Source organism: Haliotis rubra, unplaced genomic scaffold, assembly GCF_003918875.1.
Source record: "Haliotis rubra isolate DU_JTF1 unplaced genomic scaffold, ASM391887v1 Scf17, whole genome shotgun sequence".
Taxonomy (NCBI): Eukaryota; Metazoa; Mollusca; class Gastropoda; order Lepetellida; family Haliotidae; genus Haliotis; species Haliotis rubra.
In genome coordinates, this window is record NW_025765669.1 from 1134275 (window position 1) to 1162191 (window position 27917).

Genomic DNA, 27917 nt, shown 5'->3' on the forward strand with positions numbered 1-27917 from the left:
GGCCTGGTTTAAAAACTAGATTTTTCCAGAAATAGTGTAAAACTGCTGAAAAAGTGTCAGAATTACATGTTGACTTTTACCAATTCAGATCTTTTCACAAGAACCAGCACAATCTTAATAAGCACCGGATACTCCCCCAGGCTAAAATCGATTCCTGAATACATGATACATTTCAGGCTGAGTTTGATAAATGCGATTCCAAGGGAAGTAAGGAAAAATATATGTATATAAGTCAACTGAATCTAGTGTTTCATATTGAAACAATAAATACAATGCATGTTATGTGAAAGAGCTGTAATATGTCAATTACAGAACACCTGTCTGTCTCCCAGGTGTAAATGTCACCTGAGCCAACTATCATCAGTTTTACTGAGCATGTTTTTGCATTATGGGATATGCATTAATCATGTATGGTAATTTTAATAATAAAATTGCTATATATATATAGAGATATGAAATTAGATAATCAGCAAAAACTGTTGCATGTGTATATTTCTAAACATACCTTTTTTTCAGATCTTGATGGCAACTTTCTTTTTCAGTTTGAATGAAATTCCAGGTTGTATATAAATACAGTGAATGTTCATGATAACCTAATACTTCAAAGAACCATAGTTAATGTCATGGTGGTTATAAACGTCTTAGAAAAGTGTGCGACTGTTTATCCAGATTCAAAAGCTTTGTTCGTTTCAATGAATAGCAGCAATACGCTTTACACCTCTATTAAAAGTGAGTCTAGTTTTTTGCCGCTTTTAGCAACATTCCAGCAATATCACGGCTGGGGGCACCAGAAATGGGCCCATGTGGGAAATCGAACCCTGGTCTTTGGCATGACTAGCAACCGTTTTAACCACCAGGCTACCCTGAGCAAATGCAGTGCCATGTCCAACTGTGGCCATTGTCCGTGTTTGAGATGACCTATGATCAGACTGGGCTAATCTGAGAAAATGTTAATAAATTGAAGATGAATTGGTGTCCATGTACCTGTGTGCGGACATCTGCCTGTTCCATGCTCACCAGCTGAGACTAAGTGCTGAACACCCTACTCATAGAAAAGACTGCTTCTGTTAAAACAGGGAAGAGCAGCACTGAGTGACAATACCATATATTACTACCATTTATGGGCAGATGCTCTACCCACTAGAAATATGCTTTAATAAGTCAAAATTATATTTATGTGCAATTCTGAAAGGCTGTGAATTTTATTTCTAAAATGCTTGTCATGGAGCTTGTGTCATGTGAGCGAGTATGGTTTTACTCCGCTTTTAGCAATATTCCAGCAATATCATGGTGGGGGGACACCAGAAATTGGCTTCACACATTGTGCCCATGTGAAGAATCAAACCCGGGTCTTCAGTGTGACGAGCAAACGCTTTAACCACTAGGCTACCCCACCGCCCCTGTGTCATGTCAAGCAGAAGACTTATGCTTAACTTCTACCCTCCAAATAATACTGTCTTGGCCACAGAAGCCGAGTGAATGAGTTTGCTTTTACGCCGATTTTAGTAATATTCCTGCAATATCATGGCAGGGGGGACACCAGAAATGGGCTTCACACATTGTACCCATGTGGAGAATCAAACACAGGTCTTTGGTGTGACAAGCGATCACTTTAACCACAAGGCTACCCCACTGCCGCACAGAAGCTGAGGTAAGATATCGATAAACACCTTGAACATACTGGCAGGACACATATTGAACATGGTTCCCAGGGCCAGGGGACTGACCATTTTGGCTTGTGAACCACGCTCTGGGGTCATACAATACTCCTTCCATGGCCAAACTTCACAAACAACAGGGTCAACATTGTATATAAAACACCATCTTTTTTATTGTCGTCATGCACAGAGGTACTAAAACAGTCAGCTACAACTACATTTGGCTAAGAGCGTTACAAAAAGTGGCATGAATGAATCACTAGGTTGATGGTATACTAATCAACGTCAAAAAATGAAAATCTATCAAAATTGCCTCTATTAAAATGCAAATACTATATACTTTGAAAAAAAAAATTCTTCACAAATAGTCATCATGTAAAACATGTTCATAGATAATATATAGATAAAAGATGGGGGAAAGTGTGAATGCATGATAGATGAGTGGTTTATGTAAAAAAAAAATGTTAAAAATTTCACAACCCTTAGTAATGATCGAAGAAATTTTGCTCACGCCAAAGAAGCAGTTATTCACCAGATACTTCTGACTAAAATAACATTCTACTACATTTCTGGTCATAAATATATATATTTGTAGTTAAAATAAACTCGTTCAACAAAATAAAATTTTGATTGATAATCAGAAAAACGCATGTAAAACGGAAGCGTCACAAGGCATTTTTTGTACTCCTTCATTTACAGCTGAAGAAAGACATCTGAGAAATGACAGTGCCAATGTAGTGTTAATGTGTTGAAATAAGAACTACCTCTCCAAAACGTGTTCTGAAAGGAATGAAATAATGAAACTATATACATTACTGGTCCTGCCATTATAAAATTCGGATTAACATTTCAAAAACTGACAAAGTACAAGGTTTACATTGAGAATCATATACATAGCCAACAGAAAACACCTTAGACATTTAGTCTTGCTTCTGTAAATAGCATAAATAGATTTTTTTTTTCAGTCATGTAGTCACTGATATGCTTGAAGGCTGTTCCACCAAAACCCTGTCAGTCCACTGTCAGTATTTGATACAGCTGGATGTATTCAAGGATCCTAACAGTTGCACTAGCATGTACAGATTCACTTCCTTCTCAAATCTGTCAATCCGACTGCTGGTTCAGTGTCTCTTCCACTGTTGTGTTCAAAGGTCGGTGTCAAACCAGGCCATGCCTTGGTTATCCCCTCCCTGGGGCTGTTGGGGGAGACTCGAGTCGAGAGTTTCAAAATTAAGATCTCCTGATCCAGGACCCAGATCGGGCAAATTGTCCATGTGACCGTAGCCACTACCGTGATGGCTGCCGATTTCTAGGCCTTGCATTGAGTTTATTGGGACTTGTCCTTCATAATCTGGAAGAAGATTTGTTGCTTGGTTCAAATTTGCAGTTTTCAGTTGAAGCCTTTCAAGATAAGAAATGTCTGGTTGAATAGTGATATCTGATTGACATATCTGATTATCTCAATTATTCTTTAACAATTACATGCTTATATTTGTTCAAGCCAGAATTTATGTTCAGTACAAGTCATTACATTATTAGATTTACATTTGTCTGAAAAAAGTGTTAGTAGGGGTATCAATATTAGGGCTAATTTCAGCATTATGTAGTACACCACCAATAGTATTGACACAGTTAAGTGATTCAAGACTTGATATTAATACTACTCAGTGTAACAGAAACAAAGTAGTAAAAACAATCTGCTATTTTCTCTTGCTTATCAAACCAAAGGGACGTAACTCTGGTCTGAATTCATCTTTGGTGACAAACCCGGGCAGGTTTTTAACTCATTTCCATCTATTCAGAACTGCAACTATTGAGTGATTGCTAGGTATACTATCAATATTACTGACCTTATTATATATTTTTATTTATACTATTGTTACTACTATCACAGAGCAAACAATTTCAATGCATTGGTTACATTCTAGAGGGTTAGTGGCCTACCTGATTGTCCTCTGTCCATGTCATGTTGGCTACCACTGTACATGCTTCCTTGACTTCCATGGTGGGGAGGGGCATACAAAGTGTCACTGGTTCCCTCCGGGGGAAGGTTCATCCCAACGTTAAATCCTGGGGGCTGAAGGAAACAAAGCTATGTTAACATCTTTACTTCACTTGCTACATTCTCAAATGGCTTGTAAGACAGATGATATTGTATCACAAAACACCATCGATTACTCTGGAGGCAATAACACAACATCTAATGCGAAAGAGAATTTAAAATAGAGAGGGACTTATTCAGGTTATTTTTTTTAGAAATGAAAATCTGGCGATTTATTTTTTCATAAATCACTTGTCAAAGATTTCAGAATAGTTGGCTGTCAGTTGATGAAAAAACCCCAAAACTCACAGCATAAAGGGCACTCATGTTTCTCGTCACTACCCATTTTACCATTAGATCATTGAATTTAAAAGAAGCTAAACCTGACTATGGGATACAATTCTCTTTTCCACAACCTCTTGATTAAAAAACTGTCAAAAATGTTGAGCACGTACCTCCGACCAAGGGATGTTTTGGTCTCCTCTGTACAGGGAGCTGGTCAGTTCCATGGACAATCGTTTCTTGTAATCCTGGGGTTTATCTTCGGACATGCGGAACAGGACAGCAGCGGCGTAGGTCGCTGTGGAGACATTTATATCAGTAAAACTTGCATCCAAACTTGTGAACAAAGTTACATGAAGAAGTATAACTGGAAACACCTGCTTTAAACAGTATCCCAAATTTTGCCATGTTTGTACAAACTGTTAACCATGTTAGTTCTCTTGACCAACTACTGTGCTAGGTTTAATCTACAGGACAAAAGACGAACCCTACTTGACGTAGATTATTTATTTACAACATATTGATGTCACTCACCAACACCCTCATTGCGTGAATGTAGCAGCTCGGTGAGGGGAGCAGTGGCGCCCTCTTGTTCGATCATCTCGGCTCCTTCCTTGTCTGCAGCCAGCTCACAAAGCACGCCGGCTGCCACTCTCTGGATGTTCTCAACCGGGGAATACAACAGCTGCAAGTCAACCAAGCAACATTTAGTTCAAGACTACAGTAACACTGCCTACTAACCAATAATAGACATGAACAGGTGCGTTAAATTTAACTATGAAAACATCACTTAATCTAATGAAAGCCAGGTACGCATGGTACAATCAATGCCAAATGTGAATTTATTCAGTAAATGTTCAAATTCACTCAACACTGAAAAACAACCAACAAAAAACAAAAACAAAAAAACACACCTTTGTTTCAAGTGAAATTTCATATTATAAATACTCTTAGAAGAAATTTCAAGAAGTATTATTGAAGTACCTGAACGAAAAGTGGGATACAATTTAGGCCTCTGATGACTGCTCTGTTGTGAGCTTCGCGGGCAAGAATGTGAAGTGCCCCGACTGTTCCCTCTACGATCTCCTCCATTCTAACACCATCAACGTAGCTGGAACCACCATTGTTGGAACTGATGGAAGCTCTCTGCAACAGACAATTAAAAAATATGGATCCATAACACTCTTCCCATCTCTACATAGAGTGAGACTATCGGAAGTTAAGGTGGTAAATGACTAATATATACAAAATAAACTGCTTAAGTAATCCTGAGCTACTTGCTTTCAAGTACATACAACTTCAAGAACTGTTCACTATTTGAATTATAGACAAATTCCTATTCAATTGACAAAGGAAGCCATTGCATTTCAAGTTTGAAATGACAACAGGAGAATATTCAAAAGCTTTAATAACTTATCTGGATGCCTTGTTGTAAAAATTGTTGAGGAATGTGGTTCTCTGTTCAACAGGATCCCTTGTTAATGAACACCCTTTGAAACTGTTTGGATTACTTACCCTTTGAGTGTCCTGGTGTGCTCTTATGAGGAGCTGTACGATGCGTGGGAGAGCACCGTGTTCACGGAGAGGGGCATGGTTAGCAGGGCACAGGGCGAGGTTACGGATCAGACCAACAACAGCCTTGATGAGGGGCCAGCGACTTGGTGGGTGAAGGAGCTTGACTAGCACGGGAAGGCCATAGTGGAGGCGAACAGCATTCTGGGCCATTTCTGCCTCTGGATGACGGGCTGTCAAGTGGCGAAGAGCACACACCTAGGAAAGAAAAACAAAACTATACTTTGTCTACATAACTGATGAATTCTACAGAACCAAATTTATGTTGACAAAAGGAAGATAACTACATTTCTACCCAAAACTTTAAAACAAAAAGCAGCCCGTGGGGAAGTCATGCTTGGCAAATCCATTATTGGTACCAAGAATGGTTTTGGTGTGCTTTCAAAATTACTTGATGTTGTATGGTAGCCATAAAAGAGCAAGAAAAATGAATTGGCTTCACAAGCTGGTTGCTCAACTACTTTCAACCAGCTAATCATAGTTTACAGGCACTTTCACGAAAGCAAAGAAAACAGAATTTTTACTTCAGATGGAGAAAATATAGAAAAAAACAAACGTAGGTATTCATTGATGTGCTACTCACAGCTGGTTCAGTGATTTCTTCTCGGTCTCCGGCCTGCATGATGGTTCGTACAAGGGCCTCGATTCCGCCAACCTGGCACACCATCACCTTGTTCCTCTGGTTGTTGCAGGTCAAGTTGGACAGAATACCTGCGGCACAGGTGACTACGTTGATGTCGTTGGATGTCAGGAGTTGGACCAACATCTGGAGGAGGCCTTCAACTGCATCCTGGAAAGGTGAGATAAACATGCATCCTTGTGAAACTATGCACAGTAACTGTTTAATTTCTAATATACTAAAAACAAATATATTCGGAAAAGAAGCAAAGATGTCAGATATTACATGTGTAGAAAAAGACATGTTATTCTAATAATCCTTATGGCACTCAGATCATAAAATAGTTCTTGGTAGTATTACATCAAAATGAAATCCCAAAGTAAGGCAGAAGTGACGATGGCTTATTCACCAAAAACTGCCTTATCTATCTGGCTACTTCATCACACAGCATGTTTTACACTTACAATTCTTGTAGCAGCATCTGACAAGTTTCTGAGGGTCCACAGACAGTTCTGGACCAGCCTCTGACTCTGATGACCAAGGTGCATGGCTAGACTCGCCATTCCTCCTGTAGACAGGAAACATGCAATAAAACTCCCTCAAAGAATTAAATATCACTTCAACATGACAAGGGACTGCATCACATGACATTTATTGCACATGTACCTCCTTAAATCTGAATTGAAAAATCAGTTCCGTGTCTATAAACTGAGTGGGCTGGGTTTAACTCTGCCTTCAACCATATTCCACTTACAGCATGTTAATTTATGTGTGACAAACCTTGAAACATAATGGGGCCCTTCATTCGAGACAATCTAATAAAATAATTGAAAAATATTAAGGGGAAAAAAAAAAAAAAAAAAAAAGACTAAATGTTTAACATTACTCCATGTAAATTTTAAATTTCCCTTCCACAGGAAACAAGAGCCCCTGTCTACATACCGGCTTCAACAATGGCTGGCTTGTTGCTTGAGCAGACAGATAGCACCTTCAGAACACGCGATGTTGTCCACAACAGTTTTTCATATGTGTAGGATTTCATGATGCGAACAAGCTCTCCAGGTCCTCCGCTAGCAAGGATGATGAGCTGCAAATGATAATTGCATTAGTCAGCAAAAAATATTCTAAAAACCCAAACAATCTGGAAGGGATAGGCTCTTGAGTATATTGTTCTTTCAATCCCCAATCATAATTATCTCTAAAACAATGATACTCTGAAGGAAATTTTAAGTGTGAACCAACAATCAATGCTATGACAATCCAAACAGATGGTGTTTGAGAACAGTGATACTATTAGTGACTATGGTTAGATGTCAGTGAAGAGGATGTTCTGTTGAAAAATCTAAAGCTCTTTCATGATGTGAAAGCAGACAAAATTCAGCAATCACATTATAGATGCAGAGCATTCACAAAATTACTGTTCCCATAATACAAAAACTTGCTAGAGGTCAGGTCGTGTTCTTAACCCATTCAACAATGCAGGCCGAATAATAGGCCACAATGTTATGAGTCCCCCAGACACCGGAGGCCGATTAATCGGCCAGGCAGTAGTCACGTCAAAATGAGACAATTTTAGGATCCCTGCCTGACTTATGATTCATATATTAAATCTATCATATTTCACAATGTCTGAAAACACATATTAAATTTCAATTGATCATATATTATCGGCAGAATTAAAATTATAAGCTATTTTTCACAATGTTATTGAAAACAATGATTCTCGGACACATGCTTCGCCAGCGGGTCCACAATAACATTGTCAAAGAGCAAAGTAACGATGTTTCGAGGAAATCGTTAAATAAATTGAATAAACTAATGAATAAAATCAACAACAGCATTCATAAAAGTTGTCAAACGTACATATAGCATTACTATTTCCATCTTTTTCTGCGATCATGTAATGTAAGTCAAGTCACTGACAAGCGACATCTTGGCTCTCGCCACCTCAATCTTCACGCCCGGACACGATGTTTAATGCTAAAATATATGCATGAAGCATTTTTGTCACAGGTCATAACCTAGCACAATACGTCCAATAAGTTCCATAATTTACGATAGGTAGCGATTTCTTGCTTAATATGTTCAGAATAGCATTAGTTTACCCAAACCTTTCGTCTAAATCTAAAAGTTTTCGTTTACGAGGACGGTATCCATTGCCGTAATATGAATGGCTGCCTTAGGTCACGTCTGATTTTTACTAATCACGACCCTTATAGCAGACTTTGGCAAAAAAGCGTCATTAGAAACCAATCTTTATCCAATAAAATCGCTTCTTACAACTGTGAAAATACTCTCGGCAAGGGTACAGTGATATTGTTGATGTTCAGAGCTTTCGAACGATACCCGACCAACGATTCGCCTCCCATGTTATTCATACGGAGCTTCGAAAACGGAGGTATTTTCCGTTGTGTCATGTTACCGAGCGGAAAGCCACTGATATCGGGTAAAAGGCGACCATACATATTATTTAAGAAATCTGTTTATAATAATTTTCTGATTACATGAAAATATAAAAGAAAAAGGTACGGGCATGTTATGACATGTCACAAATGGAAAAATAAAAACAATTGCAATAGTTTTTGCTTCTTTCATGGTTTATCTGGACATTATAAATGTAAGCTTGCATTTTCATTAAAAAATACATTTATTTAAGTTGTAGTTGTATTATTTGAATAATATTATATAAATGAACTTCATATTTATCAACAGTGAGATTAGATCTTTTAAATGGTGTATGAGAAGTAGTAGCAATAACGTTTTACAAGCTTATTATTTCCTTCATAAACATAGGCTTCATCTATGACCTTAGAGTCTCTGGGAACTCGGTGTCATGGCAGTAAACGCCCCTGGTTGACTGGTGTTGAAAGAGTTAATCTTTGATTGCAACATTAGATGTGTAATCTGGAACACCTACTTTGCTTTCCTGGTTTCCGTATGCAAGGATCTGCAGACAGTCGGTGGTGATGGCGAGGAACTTGACATTGTTGTTTCTTTGTAGGAGAGCAACCATCTTTTGTAATCCTCCAGCCAGACGCACGGCCATCTTGGACCCCTCTTGATGGAGTAGGAGGTTGTGCAGTGTGGTGATTGCATAGAACAGGACAGACTCCACTGGTGAGCTGGAAACAGTCACTCATGAAATAAAATATGGTCATAGGGGAACATAAACATAGCTGGACTGTTTAATCTTAATACTTATTGGAATTTTGCAGTTGGGGTACATGCAGATTTAGTTGTTTCAAAATCCCTTAGATGTATTGACCAGATGGTATTTTCTGAGTATACAGAATCGAGACAAAATTTGGCCCAATTCTTTCATATTCCTACAGTTATCCTGTCATGGCTGAAGTGTTCCTGAACACTTTCTTGGGATTAGTAATTTTTGCACACTGATTACGTATGATTTTCTACGAATGAGTGAGCGAGTTTGGTTTTACGCCGCTTTTAGCAATATTCCAGCAATATCACGGCAGGGGACACCAGGTTTTTCTAAAAAGTTATCACCGACTGAAATGGTCATTGTGTGTACCCGGTGGAAATGACTATTCTGGCATGTATAAGTACAGTCTTTTCTCCTGTATTTTGTCTTGAGTATTTGTAAATTTTTAAGACTACCACCTACCTGAGGAGTTTGACAAGAGCTGGTATTCCTCCAGATTTGAATATGGCCAGAAGACCCTGTCTATGATGTGACAAGTTGTGCAGGGTCCCAGCAGCACATCGAGTGGTCTCCAGGTCGTCTGTGTTGTTCATGGCACGCACAAGAGCAGCAACCATTTGGGGGGAATTCATGATGGCGTGTCGACTTGCCTCTTTCTTTGACAGCTGGTGCACCATCATCGCCGCTTGGCTCACCACAACTTGGTCCTCATCATTCAGCAGTTTGATCAGCTCAGGGATGGCTCTTGTTGCAAGATCAGCATCATCCTACACAACAATATTACTTTAATGTTTCAAATATACCAAACTTTTAAAAGTTTCTTACATAATTTTAACATTTCAAAAGCTACATTAATCAAGAAACTTATGAACAGCACTTTCAGAATTTTACAAATATCTATTCTTTGGAAACAGGGAAATATGAAACATCACAAGCTGCACATCCACAGCCATACTGTGACTATGAAAACTGAATAAAACAAAATTTGACCAAATATTACTAAATATACATGTTGACAAAGGACAGTGAGTGAGTTTGATTTTACGCCGTTTTTAGCAATATTCCAGCAATATCAACGGTGGACACCAGAAATGGGCTTCACACATTTTACCCATGTGGGGAATCGAACCGGGGCCTTCGGCGTGACGAGCGAACGCTTTACCTACTAGGCTACCCCACCCCACCGCCCCGACAAAGGACAGTAAAATACCCAGATTATCACAGATTTACATCATGTAAGGTAGGAATCAAACCTGCAGTAATAAGCCAACAGTTGAAACTGGCCCACTGAGCTATTTGCATCTGGTACAAGTGGCAGTCAACATTCAGTAAGAAGTCCAGTCAATCTTTTTGATAACACATGTGATGAAAGGAAGTACCTGGTAGTTGATGAGATTGACAACAGCGTGCTTCAGCATCTGTGATGGTTCACTGAGCCTCTGAACTGCGGTGGGCTGGTCGGGGTGAATCTGTGTGGAGGGGATCTGGACACCTGCGGGCAGGGTTTCAGGGAACATGGCTGCTCGCACTCTGGGAGCGGGTTTGATTCAACTGCTGGTTGATATCTGTGGAATAGGCATCAATTAGTGATGTGACATTAATTTTCATATCTCATAAGGTATATTAGGATCTATTTTTCTGATTAATTTTCACTTATGAGATGAAATTTCTTTTCAGCAATTACAGCTGAAAATTGAAAACCCCCAACAAAACAAACCAAAACCACTATCACAAATCATTTCATGATAATCTGAGTTCATCTAAAATGTTACCTTATGTTTCCCTCTACCCTGAATATTGAAACATATCAGACAGAAGTTGTCATCCATAAAATTTCGCCTTTAAATACCGGACATTGAATACTTGGTTATTTCACTCACCATCCACCTGTTCCTGGCCATAGCCATCGCTGAAGTTGCCCGGCCCCCAGTCAAACATCATCTTCGATGGATCCATGTTCTCATCTTCTATTTCTTCCCCGGGGCCAGTCTTGCTGCTGATTGAGGGGGCCTACAACACGAGACGCCTTGCATTGTCTCAACATACCCAGCATTGAGTCCACTTGATTCCATCAAGCCAGCCATAATAAGCTTAATGACACACCTATCTTAATATGGGACTGGTGCTGCACAGATTTGGTTTTGTTCACACGTCACATATAGCAGTGAACTGGCTTAGAACTAAGTCAATATCAAAACCAAGCCATGCCATCTATTTTATTTAGAGCTGAAGCAATTTTTTTAAGCATCAGGAAATCAGCTCTATTTTTTGGGTATTTCATTGTATGTTTCTTTAAATATGTAAAAGTAAACAAGTGAAATTATGAAAACATACGCATGCTTTTTCTTATTCTGATTATCTTGAAAATAGAGGGTTCCTTTGAGCATGCATTGCAGTGTTTCAAAACACAATTTGTACTTCTATTGCACCCAACATTAAGGCTGTTACAAATAAGGGAGGTTAAAGGGTCTCAAGAGTTGATCTTGCATAAACCTTCTGATGAAGAACCCTCTTTCATGTTATGTTTTTGATCACTGTAAATCACTTTACACCTGTGTGGGGCTCGTATGCAACTACTACAGTTGTCCACTGTACAGCTTGACTCACCTGTGTGGTTGCACCTGAGTGGATGCCAGAATCTGTCATGTACTGGTTCTGCTGCCACATCATAGTTTGTTGTTGCTTGTTCTCCATTGGCATATCGGACAAATCCATGTAGTTACCACTGCTAGGACCAACTGAAATCCAAACATTGTTTTTATCAATTCATCTGTCATGCTACAGGTAGGAGCAACTGAATAAAAAATGGTGCTTATTAGTTCGTAAGCCATGTTATGAACAATTATCATTTGTTATCTGAAAGCATAAAATATATGTAATATTGAGTGATCTAAGACTTATGCCGGAACTACTTTCAGTTTACATCAAAGGCTATGGTTTTCCCAGGGAAGATCATGAATATGACAATGTAATAGAATACTGACCATCTTGTGAAATAAGACATTACAGTAGTCATTTCTACTTTTGTTAGCACCATTCATAAATAAAAACAATTAACGTCTTTATATTTTCCACGTTAAGCTACACATCACTTCCTGAAATCAGTACCATATCTTTAAGTGCTGCTAGCAAATCCAAATTATCACAACACTGAAATCATTACCAGCATTTGGCACACAGCTACTATTAAGCCCTCCCCCACCCCCATACTAGCACTGGTGGTCCATTGAGCTAAGCTAAAAGCTACAGAAAAAGTATCAAATGACAAGTTAACCCAGTCTCATACATGAAGTAACAATGAAACAATAGGCACTTTAAAGGAAAAGTACAAAGAAATCCTTTGAAATAATAAAAGAAATGTGCTCTTCAAACTACTTATTTCCACTATTGTGTTCACCATAGCAAACAAGTTTCTTCAGTTGTAAGTTATCTAATAAAGTCACTGCCCACATAAAATAATTTGCATTGAGACATTACCTTAAAAACAATTTATTGAAGATTTGTATCAAACAAACTCAACATTCTTAGATAGTAAACAAAGCTTGAATACGAAACTCAGCTATTTTTAAACAAGGGAGTGGTTCACAAAACATTTTTTTAAGCACTGTCCCCTCCCCTTAAGAAAAAGAAAATTCAGAATCTGTGTCAAAAAGGAGAACAGTAGTTAAGGAAATAAATGTCAATGGCAGCAATAACGGCTAGTGAAAGCTAACAATATTTACCCTCCTAGGTTCACAGAAATTCCGTGTTGACAAATACACTTCCCCTCTTATGCCTTGTCCTGGCAACTACAAGCTCACACATCAACACGAAACTTGCTAGGCTATGTTTACAGAAAGCATACTAAACATGCTGCCACAGCTCTATGACAAGGAAAAAATGTGGTCCTGGATTTTACTAGGATTACGCCTTGCACGAAAATAGATCCCTGCCATGTCTTGGCAACTGTTATATTTAGAAGATCAATATATCATTTGACCTCAGTAATGTTATCAGCTGAAAAATCTTGCAAATTGTTGTGAATCCTTATACTTAATTTACTAGAAGTGACCCATTTGGAAAGTAATAAAAGCAGACATGAAAACAAGAATGCGCAATTACAAAAGGAATGTGGTGTTTACAAGTGTCAAACATGTCAACATGCTTTTGTTTTTCAATCTTGAATTACCCATGCGTGAAATGTTAGTGTTGTTCACAAAACAATCTACTTTCCCGTCTCATAGAATTTGTTAGTTTATAAATAGTTATCACATATAGCAAAGCAACTGACTCACAACCCAGTTATCGACAGTGGCAACACAAACAATAGAAACAAATAAAAACATTTGATGAATACAGAAGGCTTTTAAGAAAGTGTCAAATGTACAAAAATATCATTTCAGGTTTACCCTTTCATGTTGAAGTACAAATTCTATTTTTACGGCCGAGTCCTATCCTAGATTCAAACCCAGAGTGGGGCAGCACAAAATCCAAGGACCTTATGCTACCCACCAATGAAGAGTCCACAAATAATGGAATTGAAACAGGTAATAAAGACAGCTCTACAATGGCCGAGGGCTCATAATACCACTGACCAACATGTGCTGGAAGTGAGGCACTCACTCAATAGTGTGTTTAAAGCCCAATGGTACTCAAGCCCTAAAACGTTCCGGAATTTGTACATTACATTGGAACAAGAAAGATATGACATCTTTCTCAATAGTTTCCCTGTTTGTACAATAGTTACTTTAAAAAGCTTAAAAATTAAATTATGAAAAAAAATTAAAACAATCTAAACCTGACCATGCTGCCACAAACCATCAGTAATGTCCTCATTCAGAAAACTGACCCAATAATGAGATGTTTGAAAATATAATTACACTTTGATACACTCCAACATTTAGTGGAGTGACAGCACTATTCTGAAAAAGTGCTGGTAATTATCAAAACCTGGATCCAAGGGTAATGAACCATTCAGTTTATCACATTTTAATCCATATGGAGCTAAGAGCGAGTGAGTATGGTCTTATGACGCTTTTAGCAATATTCCAGCAACATCATGGCGGGGGACACCAGAAATGGGCTTCACACATTGTGCGCATGTGGGGAATCGAACCCGGTTCTTTGGTGTGACAAACGAATGCCGTAACCACTTGGCTACGCGAATGTCCTTATGGAGTTTAGAACAAGCATAGCTTGGATTTAAACTGTTCACTTTGTTGCAGTTTTTCCTTGTGCTTTTTTACGAAGGCCCTTTCTGTCTATACATGTTTCCGAATGACAAGGGTTCAGGTCCCCATTTCATAAAGCGATCGTGGTGCTGAGGGGATCGAAACTCCCATACTTTAACAGACTTACAGTTTTAGCGCTTCGATCACCTTGTGAAACAGGCCCAAGATTGTCATGGTTTCACTGTAGACTAACGAGGACTGGAAACAAATACTCACTGGTCCTAGCAGGGTCTCCAGACGCATTCATCTGGTAACTGCTCATTGTTCACTTGTGGTCAAATCTGGAATTAAAAACAATAAGTTACTAGGAAATCAGTATGGTAGTGTTGGGAAAAAATCTGTACATAAATAAACTTGCATTAAGTTGCCCTCCTGGTACTATTTGAGACTTTTGACTGAGTTTAGTTTTACGCCAAGATAGTCGTATCAAGTGCCATACATTAACATTAACTTACGACTATCTTAGCACTAAGAGAGCTTCGAAAATCTAGGCCCTGGTACTATGAGGAACTGGGTGTACTCATGACTTCCATGATTAAATGCTATTATGTCTTCAAAATACTCAAATTAAACGATTTAGTTCAGTAACATGACTCGCCTCAATAAGCCTGCCAGTTGTACAGGTACACAATGTCAGAACATGGCTCAACAATCACTTGACATGGCTAGACCTTGGTGACAAGATAATGTAGGTATGTTTCAATAGCTTCAAGACTTGTTCTTGCTATGTAAATAATAGCACATGCCATGATATTCTCAATGATATTTTGTGAGTCAATCTGCCAGACTTTTCCACTCTGATGACCATGAAAACATGTCAAAACTGTCACACAGTTGACAATTTAGAATCTGTTAAGACAAATTAAACTGTAAACCATGGTATAACAATGCTTTAAGTCATGGATAACTTTAAGAACCAACTTTGAATGCAGTCACAGAAAATAAATGATCCTTTTAGTCATCATCTGCACGAGTCCATCCCTTTGCATGGCTGTGACAATCAAGATGTCATTTTGTAATGAATCACTGAGCCTGTTCTGATTCTGTCCATCAAAATGTCACAGTCCGCTCCAAATCATAAAACATCTTGAGAGCCATGACAATAATTCATGCATCATAAACCCCATAACTGGAACTGGAAGGGGAAGCTTTGAGCAACAAGAAGTAGATCTTTCCCAAAACAACTTAACTTCATTCAGAGTGAGTGAGCGTGAATGGTTTACATCGCTTTTAGCAATATTCCAGCAATATCACGGCAGGGAACACTTGAAATGGGCTTCACACATTGTACCCATGTGGGGAATCAAACCTGTGTCATCTGCGTGACACGCGGATAGCTTTAACCACTAGGCTACACCACCAACCCAACATTATTCAGCAAATAAAAAACTTCAGGAAATCCAAAAGCAGGTGCTTGCTGTAGTATCTCTTGAGTCTGAACCGAAAAGTTTGAACAAACCAAAACTTTTAGCATAGTTTTAAATGTTTTAGTTAACTCTTACAAATTAATATTTCTGAGCTTAACAGCTTAATATTTAGAGCCAACAGAAAAAACTAGCCTTTGTACTAGCAGAGTGTTAAACTACCTCAAAACAAAACCATCCTAGCTGTTGCAAGTACAAGATCTTTTTTGCCATTACTATGGTTAAAATCTTTGAAGGGCATTTAGAAGTGGAATGCATAAGAAAAGCAAGATTTATGGATGTCAACTTCTTTATTGTGAATAACACACCGTTTCGGAGTGTATGCTTACTCCATCAGATCATCAGGGTGTTATTCACAAAGAAGTTAACATCCATAAATCTTGCTTTACTTATCACTATGGTTGCCTGAATGACCTAGACCAAAAATAAATCTAAGAAAATATTTTAATATTAGGAAGTATTTCTCATGAAACGCATTTTCAGATCTGCTTTGATCAAAAGTAAATGAGATGCTTTCAGGTCAAACTAAGTGAAAGTGTCTTGATGTCCGTCTGAATCTGCATTCCTCAAAATCCTCTCCAGGCCTTAAATACTACGTTCTTTATATACAAGGTCAGGCAACAGATAATTCAAATAGGTATAGTTACACTACAAATATGAATTGCCCATGAATCTGATTGTACTGTGAATCAAAGTTATTGAAAGAGGAAGCAAATGAATGTCCAGATCATTCTACAGTACTCCAGTAAGTTTATTGCTTTAAGTGTTCTAAAAAGGTTATTGAGTGTGACATGGCAAGTGTCAATCACCAGTGTCAGATCACCTCTATTCCAATGTGACAGGATATATCGACATGTCTCCCACTGACAGGTAGAAGTAGGCCACAAATCAACAGGTACGGACACATCAGGATATCACCTACCACCCATCTACAGGTACTCCAGTTGCCAGGTACTTCAACAGATTACACTTGAGATCACCATTATCAAAACGACAAATAAGTTGATGCATTGATATAAGCATGTCCAGACCTGGTCAACCTCAATTCTGCACTTGTTAACACCGTGCGAAATTAAGTAGTGGTTTAAACAAAATAAATGTAATTGCTACTGGGGCCATTTATCAAAAATATGTTTTTTAAAAACCGTACTACCTTCCAAGAGTACATACTGGCAGAAGCTTCTTTATAATACAATCTGACTTTTTTTGTGCGAGTGAGTGGGCGAGTTTAGTTTTACGCCGCACTCCGCAATATTCAAGCTATATGACTGGGGTCTGTAAATAATCGAGGCTGGACCAGACAATCCAGTGATCAACAGCATGAGTATCGATCCGCGAAAATTAGGAGCCGATGACATGTGTCAACCATGTCAGCCAGCCTGACCACCCGATCCCGTTAGTCACCTCTTACGACAAGCATGGGTTATTGAAGATCAATATTCTAACCCGTCACTATTCAGATCAATGATCTTGTAAGTCAATTTTCAGCACTGATTGTCACTGCTGAATAGCATCCTAAGCTGTTGTGTTCCAAGGTAAATGTTAGATGTCGATGGCTTCTTGGTTCTGACAACCACTTAAGCATACTGAGCAGAAGATCTAACATTTAGTAAGTAATTCTGATGATACTAAGATAATACTAATCCAGGAAGACTAGACTTGAAAATCACTATCTGCAAATAAAGTCTTGCATGAGTCAGTTGGCACAAATCATTATAGCTAACAGTCCTTCCCTCTTCTCACCACCAAACCCTTCTCAAACCCTAAACGACATGAAAAAGTTACAGGACGATGTTTGCATTATCACTTCCACATTTACATCATGACATAACTATCAAACATTTACTTAAAACAATTCTCTGAAAATATACATAAAAATCTGAAACTCAAATTATAGAACAAAAAGAAAAATCAACAGCACTGAAATATTTCTGAAATGTTACCATAAATATCTAAAGAGTATGATTTTAAAAATCAAGCCCAAATGTTTCACTTGTGATAAACAGGACAGATCTTGGAACCTTACACTCTAGATCTATAGGAGAGACCACCACTGTGATACCACCACAGACACGCATTCAGAAACTATTTCCTCCCTAGTGAGCGTACCCATGGACAAGGGTGTAAAACGAGCACTCCCTCTATCCCTCCAGACAAGATAATCCCCCAGTGTTTCTCCACGCTTCACCTACCCCGCTCCTTCACAATGGATGACAGGACAAGCTGGCAGGCAAACCACCTGTCACCTCGTTGAAGGACCGTTGTAATTCAAAATTATCCTCACTACTACAGGCTATGTAAACACTTGATCCTGCAGGTGCCCCGTGGTAAAATGGTGACAATCAATATTCACTATCCCTGCCTTATAAAATCTTGGTTTAGTTTTGTAGAGATTAATCATCTGAAAATCTAAACTTGGAAAATGTGCAGATTAATAAAAAATACAATACTATTGCATCACAAACAAAGACATGCCCCAAAATGTGGCAATGATTAGCATACAGGATGGTGTGACTCTGACGTAAACAAAAACCCCAGTGTCAAAGCACATAATAAATCTAAGATGTCAATGTCTTAAAATGTAATAAATGAGGGCACTTAGACATAGGTCAAGAAATGACTGAAGATTCTTATCACCACTTTACCATTGCCGGATAAGGCGCATTACAACCAACACTTTTTACACGATTTTACAAAACTTCACTGTTGTAAATTAGGTTTTATCTGACAAACTTCAGCAGCTACAGAATAAGATTTCTGACTCTATACACAACTAAAGTAATGTCCCTCAACACTGTACTTAAACACTATCAAGTGTATCATAAATTTAACATGGGAATTAACTTTGGAATCTGCTTTCAAAACCAGCAAACTTTGGTCTACAAACAACACTACCGCAATAAAATTCCCTCAAGTCAATATTCAAAATATTTAAGGGAAATCTTTAACATGCTCAACATAACGATGTCTATGGTTCATTGAGATTTGCTTCAGCAAAAGAATATCAACTTTTACTTTTGATAAGAAGGCTGTGTCATCATAACTTGAATGCAATTGAAGGAAACCTAAAAATAATCTTACCATACTACATAATTCAAAATATTCGAAACTGACAAACTTTCTAAGTGTAAGCATCTCAAATAAACCATTACTTTCATAAAAATCACATGAAACCTACCTATGATAAAAATAAGATAAAAAACCTACCTACTGAAAATGGTTCTCCAAGCAGGGTATCCAAAGTTATCCAACTGAGTACAAGAAATCTGATGGGCAGATTTCTTCCAACACAAAACACTTAGAGTCAACTATCCCCACTTGAACAGTGAATGAAACTATTAAACAAGGAAGAGAGTAACACTGGAAAAGGAGCTGATCCTTATCTGTGGTGGGCTACAGCCACATGAGCTTGGGTGCTGTAAATATTGATAACATATCACCAAGCCAGCCGCTTTGACACATGTCACAGCAAATAATGAACTCTCCCACTCCCACAGCAATGGCTGTCAGCTGCCAATAGTGGCCTCTCCCATCGGAGCAGTTTGACATATGCCAATCTGTGTCGGCTGACATTTTGGCAGGCACAATAACACTCCACGGATCTCATAGTGCTACAGTATTAGCCTGTTATTGCCGAGTGGTTGAGCCATGCCTAACGTCATTTAAAACATACATCATGGTTATTTTTGCTCTATATAATTTGGCGTAATTGTGGATTGTGTAAACATCCAATATGCCAAATTTGAGGAAAGATATACTGGATGTCAGATTTTAATTTGTTTGAACCTGTAAGTGCAACAAACTTCCCCTTAAAATAATGAAGCACTGTTAAAAAATAAAATTCTTCTTTGGCATTTAAAAAAAATCTGTTGAAACAAATATAAAGAAACAGTGCAATATTTATTTTAGAATAAACAGTGAAGTCATTTGCTAGAATGACACCATAATTGTTTTTCTTATCAATGATCAGTATACATAAATCCTTATCTTCATATCAGAATTTGACATTGGGTGATTGACAAGCCTGGAGACAAGTGACACAGTTGAACGGTCACTTATAAGTTACCATGCTAAAAATAACCCACAGGTCATTTCAGCCAATTAAACTGAGGTGGACAAAGGCGTGGCAAGTGGCAGCTTTATTGACAGCCAAAGTGACCGACAACATTGTTGGGCCAGACACTTTAACAATAGAGCTTCTGTTCCTACCAACATTTGTATAGGTGACAACAGGAGCCATTACCTCTTGAATAAGTAGTGGTAATTTATAGCCAACCAATGTGCATGCCTTGTCTAAGAAACAATGATACCTATACCTGTGTAGACCACCTATTTGTTCCATTTATAAGACAACTTATTTTACAATTTGTTCATCTATCCTTCACTATCACTATATGACTTGGTGGGCCTCTGTGTGAAATATTCATGTAGAAAAGCAATCGTAAGATCTTCAAATAATATATTCAATTACTGGCCATACTTGACCTCGACTGATTAGCGAATTCCTGAACATTCATACAGGGTTTTGATTGGTTCATTTCCTGAAAAGACCAATTAAAAAGATAAAACAATTCTTGTCAACATCGCGCAAATCATGAGTTTTTTCAGCATTTTGTCTCACAAAACAAATTATCCAGTTTTCAAATTAAGTCCTGAAGGTATTCTGGGCAATTAGAATCTTGGGAATCTATACTCTTGGTTATGGTAATCACAACACCTTGACTTGCAAGCTTAATTTTGAACGCTGGTTATCGACTTTTTTCTAATTAACATTTAACAATGGTAAACATGACCATACCATTTAGCATGTTCAACAAAATAGAACAAATTGAGTAAACAGACACCTATGCGATGAATGCATTTAATTAACAAATTAAAGATTTCATGAGTAAAGCATAGTGAGTTGGGTTTTACGTCGCTTTTAGCAATATTCCAAAAATATTGTACCCATGTGGGGACTCAAACCCAGGTCTTCGGCGTGATGAGTGAACACTTTGAGTAAAGTATTACTGACCTACAGTCCCAATGATTGAATCCACACAAAAAATCCATTCAACGTAACAAGACAATGGAGCATCTTATACATTCAAATGTTGCAGTGACATTTTTAATGCAAATTAAAACTTAAATTAAAGTCTACATGGAGGGGTATTGTGTCTATCTGGAATCTAACATTTCAAAAAACGTAATTTGAAATCACCCAATATACCCAAGCATTAAAAGATAATATTGCATAAATGAGTGAACTACAATAAACCTATATACTGATAACAGCACGTTCCCTTAACAGTCAGTGTCTAATCATGTGCCTCCAGATGAAGCAGTAACACTAGTGATCATCGATTGAGTTCAAGTTGACAAGACAACAGCTGCGGCATGACCTATATTCAGCTGTACGAGGAAGTGCAAGCACTCGACGCACGTGACAACTTTATCATCAGGACGGTATTGTATTTTGGCTTACACATTATCTTGTGCAACTGTGCCTCACAAAGCATACATAATACAATGCATTATGGAAAAACATGCCACCATGACATCAGAAAGAACTATTAAAACTTCTTGTGAATCAAAAGCATCTGTGGCAAGTGTATTTACATGTTGCAAAGAGCAGAATTCCAGACTTCAAACACACTGAGATCATCGAAGATCAGAAGGACCATGTACCACCAGAGTAAGGTAGGACAAAGACATATGTTTTTATAATTGGAGTGAGCGAGTTTAGTTTAAGCCGGGTTTAGCAATATTCCAGCATTACCACGGTGGGGAACACCAGAAATGGGCTTCACACATTGCACCCATGTGGAGAATCGAACCCGGACCTTTGGCGTGACAAGCGAACGCTTTAACCACTAGGCTACCCCAGTGCGCCTTTTACAATTGGAAATATTGAAGATGGAAAGAATCATTAACGATTATAGATATAATAATAATAATAATAGTGTCAACGACAATATCTTGCATAAATCATAGTGATGACCTCACAAAATAAAGACTGCTCACAGACTGAAAATTTATGTTCAGGATGCAGTTCTTGAAATGTGGTGGGTTTTTTTAAAACTTTGTTTCTGTTCAAAGTTAGTTACTATGAATCACTATTTGATTTCTATTATATTTATATAGATAGCCATCCCTTCACCACGGCAGACCAGATTTTCTTCAGCTACACACAGGTCCATCTACGAGTGAGCGTTTTACGCCGCACTCAGCAATATTCCAGCTATATGGTGGCGGTCTGTAAATAATCGAGTCTGGACCATCTACGAAACAGACCCATTAGTACAGGACATATGATTTGCTGATGTCATGAGCTGCCATTATCCCTTCATGTAGGTCCTATATATGATATAGGTGCAGGTTTCAACATCAAGGTAAGGGTGGATCAGGGTGTATCAATGTGTGCTATAACGGATCAGGGTTTTACACAATGTACAAATCTACAGAATGGATGCAGAAATCTCAAAATACTGTGGCTGGAGAGACGCCACAAATGTACCCAAAGCCTACCTACAGCGCATGAGTAGTTACCTGTGTCGCCTAATTCACCAGTCATCACTGTCCACATGACCCGTGTTTCACTCCAGGCTCTGAAGTAACTATCTGAACGTGCACTTACACAATCTGGGTACTTTACAGAACCCTCATATTACCATTAAGGACCCACAAAATATTGGTTTGTTTTTTTTAAACTCAAGGTAAAACCCTGCTGGATGATGCTGCTGCATCCATGATTCAGTTGCAATATGGGGACATATAGAACAGAACAACAGATTTTGTTCAAACCAATGGCATCGTCACACGATGTACCTTATTCTGATGGGATTTTGCATTCTGAAATAAGCTTAACTAATCTCAGCATGCAAACGTCATCTATCAGGACCACAAATTTTGTGACAACAGCCCTATACTGATTTCCCAAGAGCCCATAACAGAAAACACTCCCATTACTGTCAAGGTTGTGCGATTAACACGAAGATGTGCGGAATGAACTTGACAGAACTTTTAATCAAAGTCAAACAGAATCTGCAGCTACAACACCTGGCTCTTCTTGAAGTAATCGGTCTTCATTCTAGAAAGTTTCCGTTGTAGGCTACCTGGTTCAACGGACAGGTGAAGCAGTCATTGAAAACATTGGTGGGACAGTACTAGGTTCTAAAATTGCCAGTTATTTTCGAAATGATATAACCAGAATATCTCCAACAATGTTTCATAACCTCAATTTTAAAGCAAGACTAATTCTCTACGAACCCCCCACCCCACCCCAAACACTAAAAAAATAGTTATATACTATAAATTAAAATCAACACACCCTTAAAATATACAGCTTTTGCTTTTCAACATTCACAATTATACACGAAATGAGTGAACGAGTTTGGTTTTATGCTGCTTTTAGCAATATTCCAGCAATAAGATGGCTGGGGACACCAGAAATGGGCTTCACACATTGTACCAATGTGGGGAATTGAACCCAGATCTTCGGCGTGGCGAGTCAACACTTTAACCACTAGCCTACCCCACTGACCCAATACATGAAAGGAAAAGGGACTTTGCCATAACCCTAATGTTGATAGTAATAAAATGGCCATTGCCCTATACATATACACTACCCTGGGACATTTCTTTGGCTCGAAAGATTACACTGAAACTGTCAACATCTAACGCTAGTACGGTGACCCACAGTACTGGAGTTTGGACATAGTTGTATTTTTAATGGCTCTTTGAAAAATATTCCTGTTTCATATCATGGCTGGACAGCTAATGTGGAAGGAAAGGTAAGTGATGCATGTCTCACACTTTTCACGACAGTCGTGAGTATAGTGCTGACAAACTTCTAGCAAACCAGGATTTGAACCCATGATCATAGGTTTCTAGTGTGACAAAGGGAATCAACTCTACACACTAAACTGCAACACCCAAGACCCCTGTTCCCCAAGCAATATCAAAACCTATGCCCAAGTGGAATAAAAAGGTTTGTTGGGGTTGTTTTGTGTGTGTGTGTGATAAAGATACTAACAAACCTAAGGAATGAACTGTCACAAACGACCATCAAACATGAAATATCCAAAATCTACAAATGCTGACCAGCTGTTGCCAAGTGCCCGTTTAGTAAACAATGAGAAATGTAGCCCTAGGACATAATCAGAGACTGACTGATTTGGATACTTTGGTGTCAAATTATCTGCAAGAATGGTGAAGATTAGGTAAAGATTTATTCTTGAACATGACTAAAATAAACCAGCCCTGAGGGATAATGTGCATATCTAAGGGTCATAAAACTCACAATGTGAGGGTCACGTGGCTATCTGATACATAAGGTGATAACCAAAACTGTTACAATAACCATTTTGAACACTTTCAAACAAGTTTCTGTATCATAAAACCCTCAGAACCACATTTAGGGATTACCTTGACAAATTAAAATAAAACGAATTGAATTTTATTCATCTAAACACATGAAAACTGACAGATCAATGTATACATTAAGGCTGTAACAATTCACTTGCATGTTCGGTGAATCGAACCGTAGCCCTTCATGAATTCAAGTCGTTATTCATGGTCACCAGAACCGAATATTAACGAATATTTAAGATTTCTTTAAGGGAGCATGTTTTACTTGAACCCTTATGTCCTTTCCAACTTGAGATTATGCAAGAATGGAACATGTACTAGCATTGCAGTAGCTCAAGTCATGTTAGTTTGCCAATATTTGTCATAATGTCTGGTCTTTATCTTCATTCATATATTAAGGTTGATTATGTAAGAGAATAATTTGACAATAGTTTCTCCCGGAGATGCTTAGTTTAATGAGGACTCCCTTGCTTGGAGCCATATTGTTTGTTGCCGTAAAGAGTTGGATGTGAGATAGCATGCGAGAGGACAGAAGTTATAAATTCACCAAGATATGTTTATTGCTGGGAGACACACTCTTAGGTATTTGATTAGCTGTAGAATTTGAATATGATGTTTATTATTATTGTCAAAGTGTAGGTTTTTCATTATTTTGCATTTAAATGTTGAGTGCAGTGAAACATTCTGAGATTTGGAAGAGTCCATGATTTAGAGTACAGGTATTGTTAGATATCAGAATTTTATGTACACCTCCCCTTGTCAAGATTATCTATTGAGTATATTAGAGAGACTGACTGACCGAGTTTGGTTTTACGCCGCTTTTAGCAATATTCCAGCAACATCACGACGGGGGACACCAGAAATGGGCTTCACACATTGTACCCATGTGGGGATTCAACCCCGGTTTTCAGCGTAACGAGCCAATGCTTTAACCATTAGGCTACCCCACCGCCCCATATTAGAGAGAAGGTGTATATGTGTAGTGTTTTAAATCAGTTATTTTCAGTGTATGACCTACATTTCAATATGTTTTGGCCAACTGTCACACCTTTGGTCAAATAGAGTAGACTTCCATTTCTTGGAATTGAGAGTCAAAGATGCAGTTTCCAAGAATTTGTGTGTGACAGCGATGTTTGTTTACGAAGTACATTTCAGCCTTTTTGAGTGTACATTGGAGTTGTAAGAGATATTATTCAGGGTATGATAGATTATTTCTGGCAGAGTAGAGTTTAATCTCATTATTTTATTGTTCATGATTCAGAAAGGCATAGTTATGACGTCACAGATATTATACGAACACTTCATTATATGATATATTTTCTAAGCGTTCCTATAAGAGATTAAGTGTAAACATTTCTGAATTATGAAGAAGTTATTTATCTGAGTTTTATGAGTGTACAAATGACAGTAGATAATAGAGAATATATTGTATACTTATGAGAGCCATTATTATTTTTAGAACTCCATGATCCATATTTCCTTGTCTTTGGGAATAAATGGTGTTGGAAGACCTTCCACAATAGACTTGTTCTTTGACCTGTGAACCAATAACTATTACATACCAAATTTAAGTGTCATGAGATCAATGGTTATTGCTGTAACAAATTAACACTATCAACATGGGCATTCCTTATTGTGCATCAATCACTTAACTACAATATTGTATTCATGAATAATTATTTGTATTCGTTAACCAATACTCATGATACGTATCATATTCGCCACATAGTGTATTCGTTGCAGCCCTAGTATACATGTATATCAGGGCTGATTATCAATATAGATCAGACTGAAAATCATTAACTGAATATTGAGAGATTATCAATAATTTTTAGAGGTAACTGGGTAAAGTGTAAAAATATGAAATCAACATTTTCCCATTATTCATGACCCCGGGTATGACTTTGTAAGGATTACTAACAAATACAGTTCAGAACAATTTGGAAGTGGACTATAAACAAAGCCCAACTTTGTGTGTATTACCCACTATTTTGTGTGTGCAGGGTCGGAAATAACCCATAAAATACACCAAACCATCAAGATCATGGTGATTTGTCACAAAACGATTGACCAGCCTAAAAAGGATATATTTGCAGTGCTCTGATTTTTCCAGAGGACATGGCAGTAATAACATACATGATAATGTAACAGATTATATGGACTACACTTAATATTAGCGATTTTTGCCATATACTGTTGTCCCACTACATGTCAGAAACGAGATCTATTAAAAAGATCATGCGTATTATTTAAAATTATAAAATTAAAGCTTGCATTTTGTTCATTTGAGACAATCTGAACAGGGTCCTCCAACTTTAGATACTGAAAAATACCTGAATTTTTCTATTCAATATGCACGAGAGAAATTCAGATTTCATCAATGTCATTACCTTCATTATGGTGAATCCCTGCTATCAGTTTATTATGCCATAGGTATTGATTCATTTATGCAGTCCTTTCTTGAATCTTCCTCAGTTTCAAGGGAAATAACCCCCAAAAGACTGTCATTAATGGCAAATACAACGCAAATATCACCATTTATCACTTAACAAGGTAACCATGATCAGTTACACATGTCTAAACCATTTAAGATACTGTCCCTTGTGAAATACTGCTTGGATCTAGAATCAATTATTGATTACAAAACAAGTTTTAAAAAGTATTTCCGACAACCAAATTTGCACATGTAGCTGTTTCACCCTTTTTCAACAATAGTGAAAACGATTAATCAAGATAGTTCTTGGGATCTTAGGCAGTGTCATTTCCTGTTGAGGATACCAATTCTACATTTGACATACGTAGGAGTTCAGATTTTAGTTTAAACAAAATCTGGTATTTGTGTCGGTTTCTGGGTTCAGACAACATCATTTTACGTGTGACAATGGGGTGACCACTCCTGCAGAGATTCTTAGCTCGGCCATAACTGGGAGCCGGGCAGGGTCATGTCGGCCATTTTGCATCTTTCTTTCCTAATCTTTTTGCAGAATTCCACCCCAGAAATGCAAAATGCACACACACCTGTTCAAAAACACCACGTGTTTTGCTTAGTAGATCATCACATAACTGGTATTGCAAAACAAAAACAAGCTTGAGCACAGCAAATTAATTCATGCGCTACATGTATGTTAGAGAGTCGGTTGATTCGGTCGAACGACTACGAACGAGATCGGGGCATCGTTTATTTTGACGCGTTTTGGAGCTCGCATGGCCTTAAATTAGCCCACACGACGTACTTTATATACACACGATGCATTCACTATCGTATCTTACCGAAATTTGGGCCCAGATGGACCACTGAGCGTCTCGAAACAGCCTTATATCGCTCTTCTCGTCAAGCCTTCGCCAATGTTTTACAGACCCTTTCACAATATATTCAAATTCCAAGATGGCGTCGTGTCTATGAGCATGCGCAGTTCAGGGGCACCTGCTATACAGTGGTTCAGAATTCTTAAAACCTACGCCACGACATATAGTTCCTTCGTGTACGAAATAAAGTTTACTTTTGTTCATGATAATTAAATGATATATACACTGATATTAATCAAGACACAGAACAATACAATACAAGAGCGATTATACTCACAACCAGGATTAAAATC

General features: G+C 38.0%; 1 protein-coding gene across 1 annotated transcript; it reads right to left on the minus strand.

The window, feature by feature from the left end:
• Positions 1 to 1811: 1811 nt before the first annotated feature.
• On the minus strand, positions 1812 to 27742 carry LOC124272454 (catenin beta-like). The gene is given in 17 exon segments (XM_046707628.1): positions 1812 to 3009; positions 3603 to 3735; positions 4155 to 4279; positions 4516 to 4666; positions 4966 to 5127; positions 5497 to 5751; positions 6137 to 6343; positions 6637 to 6740; positions 7115 to 7259; positions 9090 to 9294; positions 9798 to 10102; positions 10715 to 10868; positions 10870 to 10900; positions 11216 to 11345; positions 11943 to 12073; positions 14762 to 14826; positions 27589 to 27742. Coding segments are annotated over 16 exon segments (2490 nt in total). The 5' UTR covers positions 14808 to 14826; positions 27589 to 27742; the 3' UTR covers positions 1812 to 2803.
• Positions 27743 to 27917: the final 175 nt, after the last annotated feature.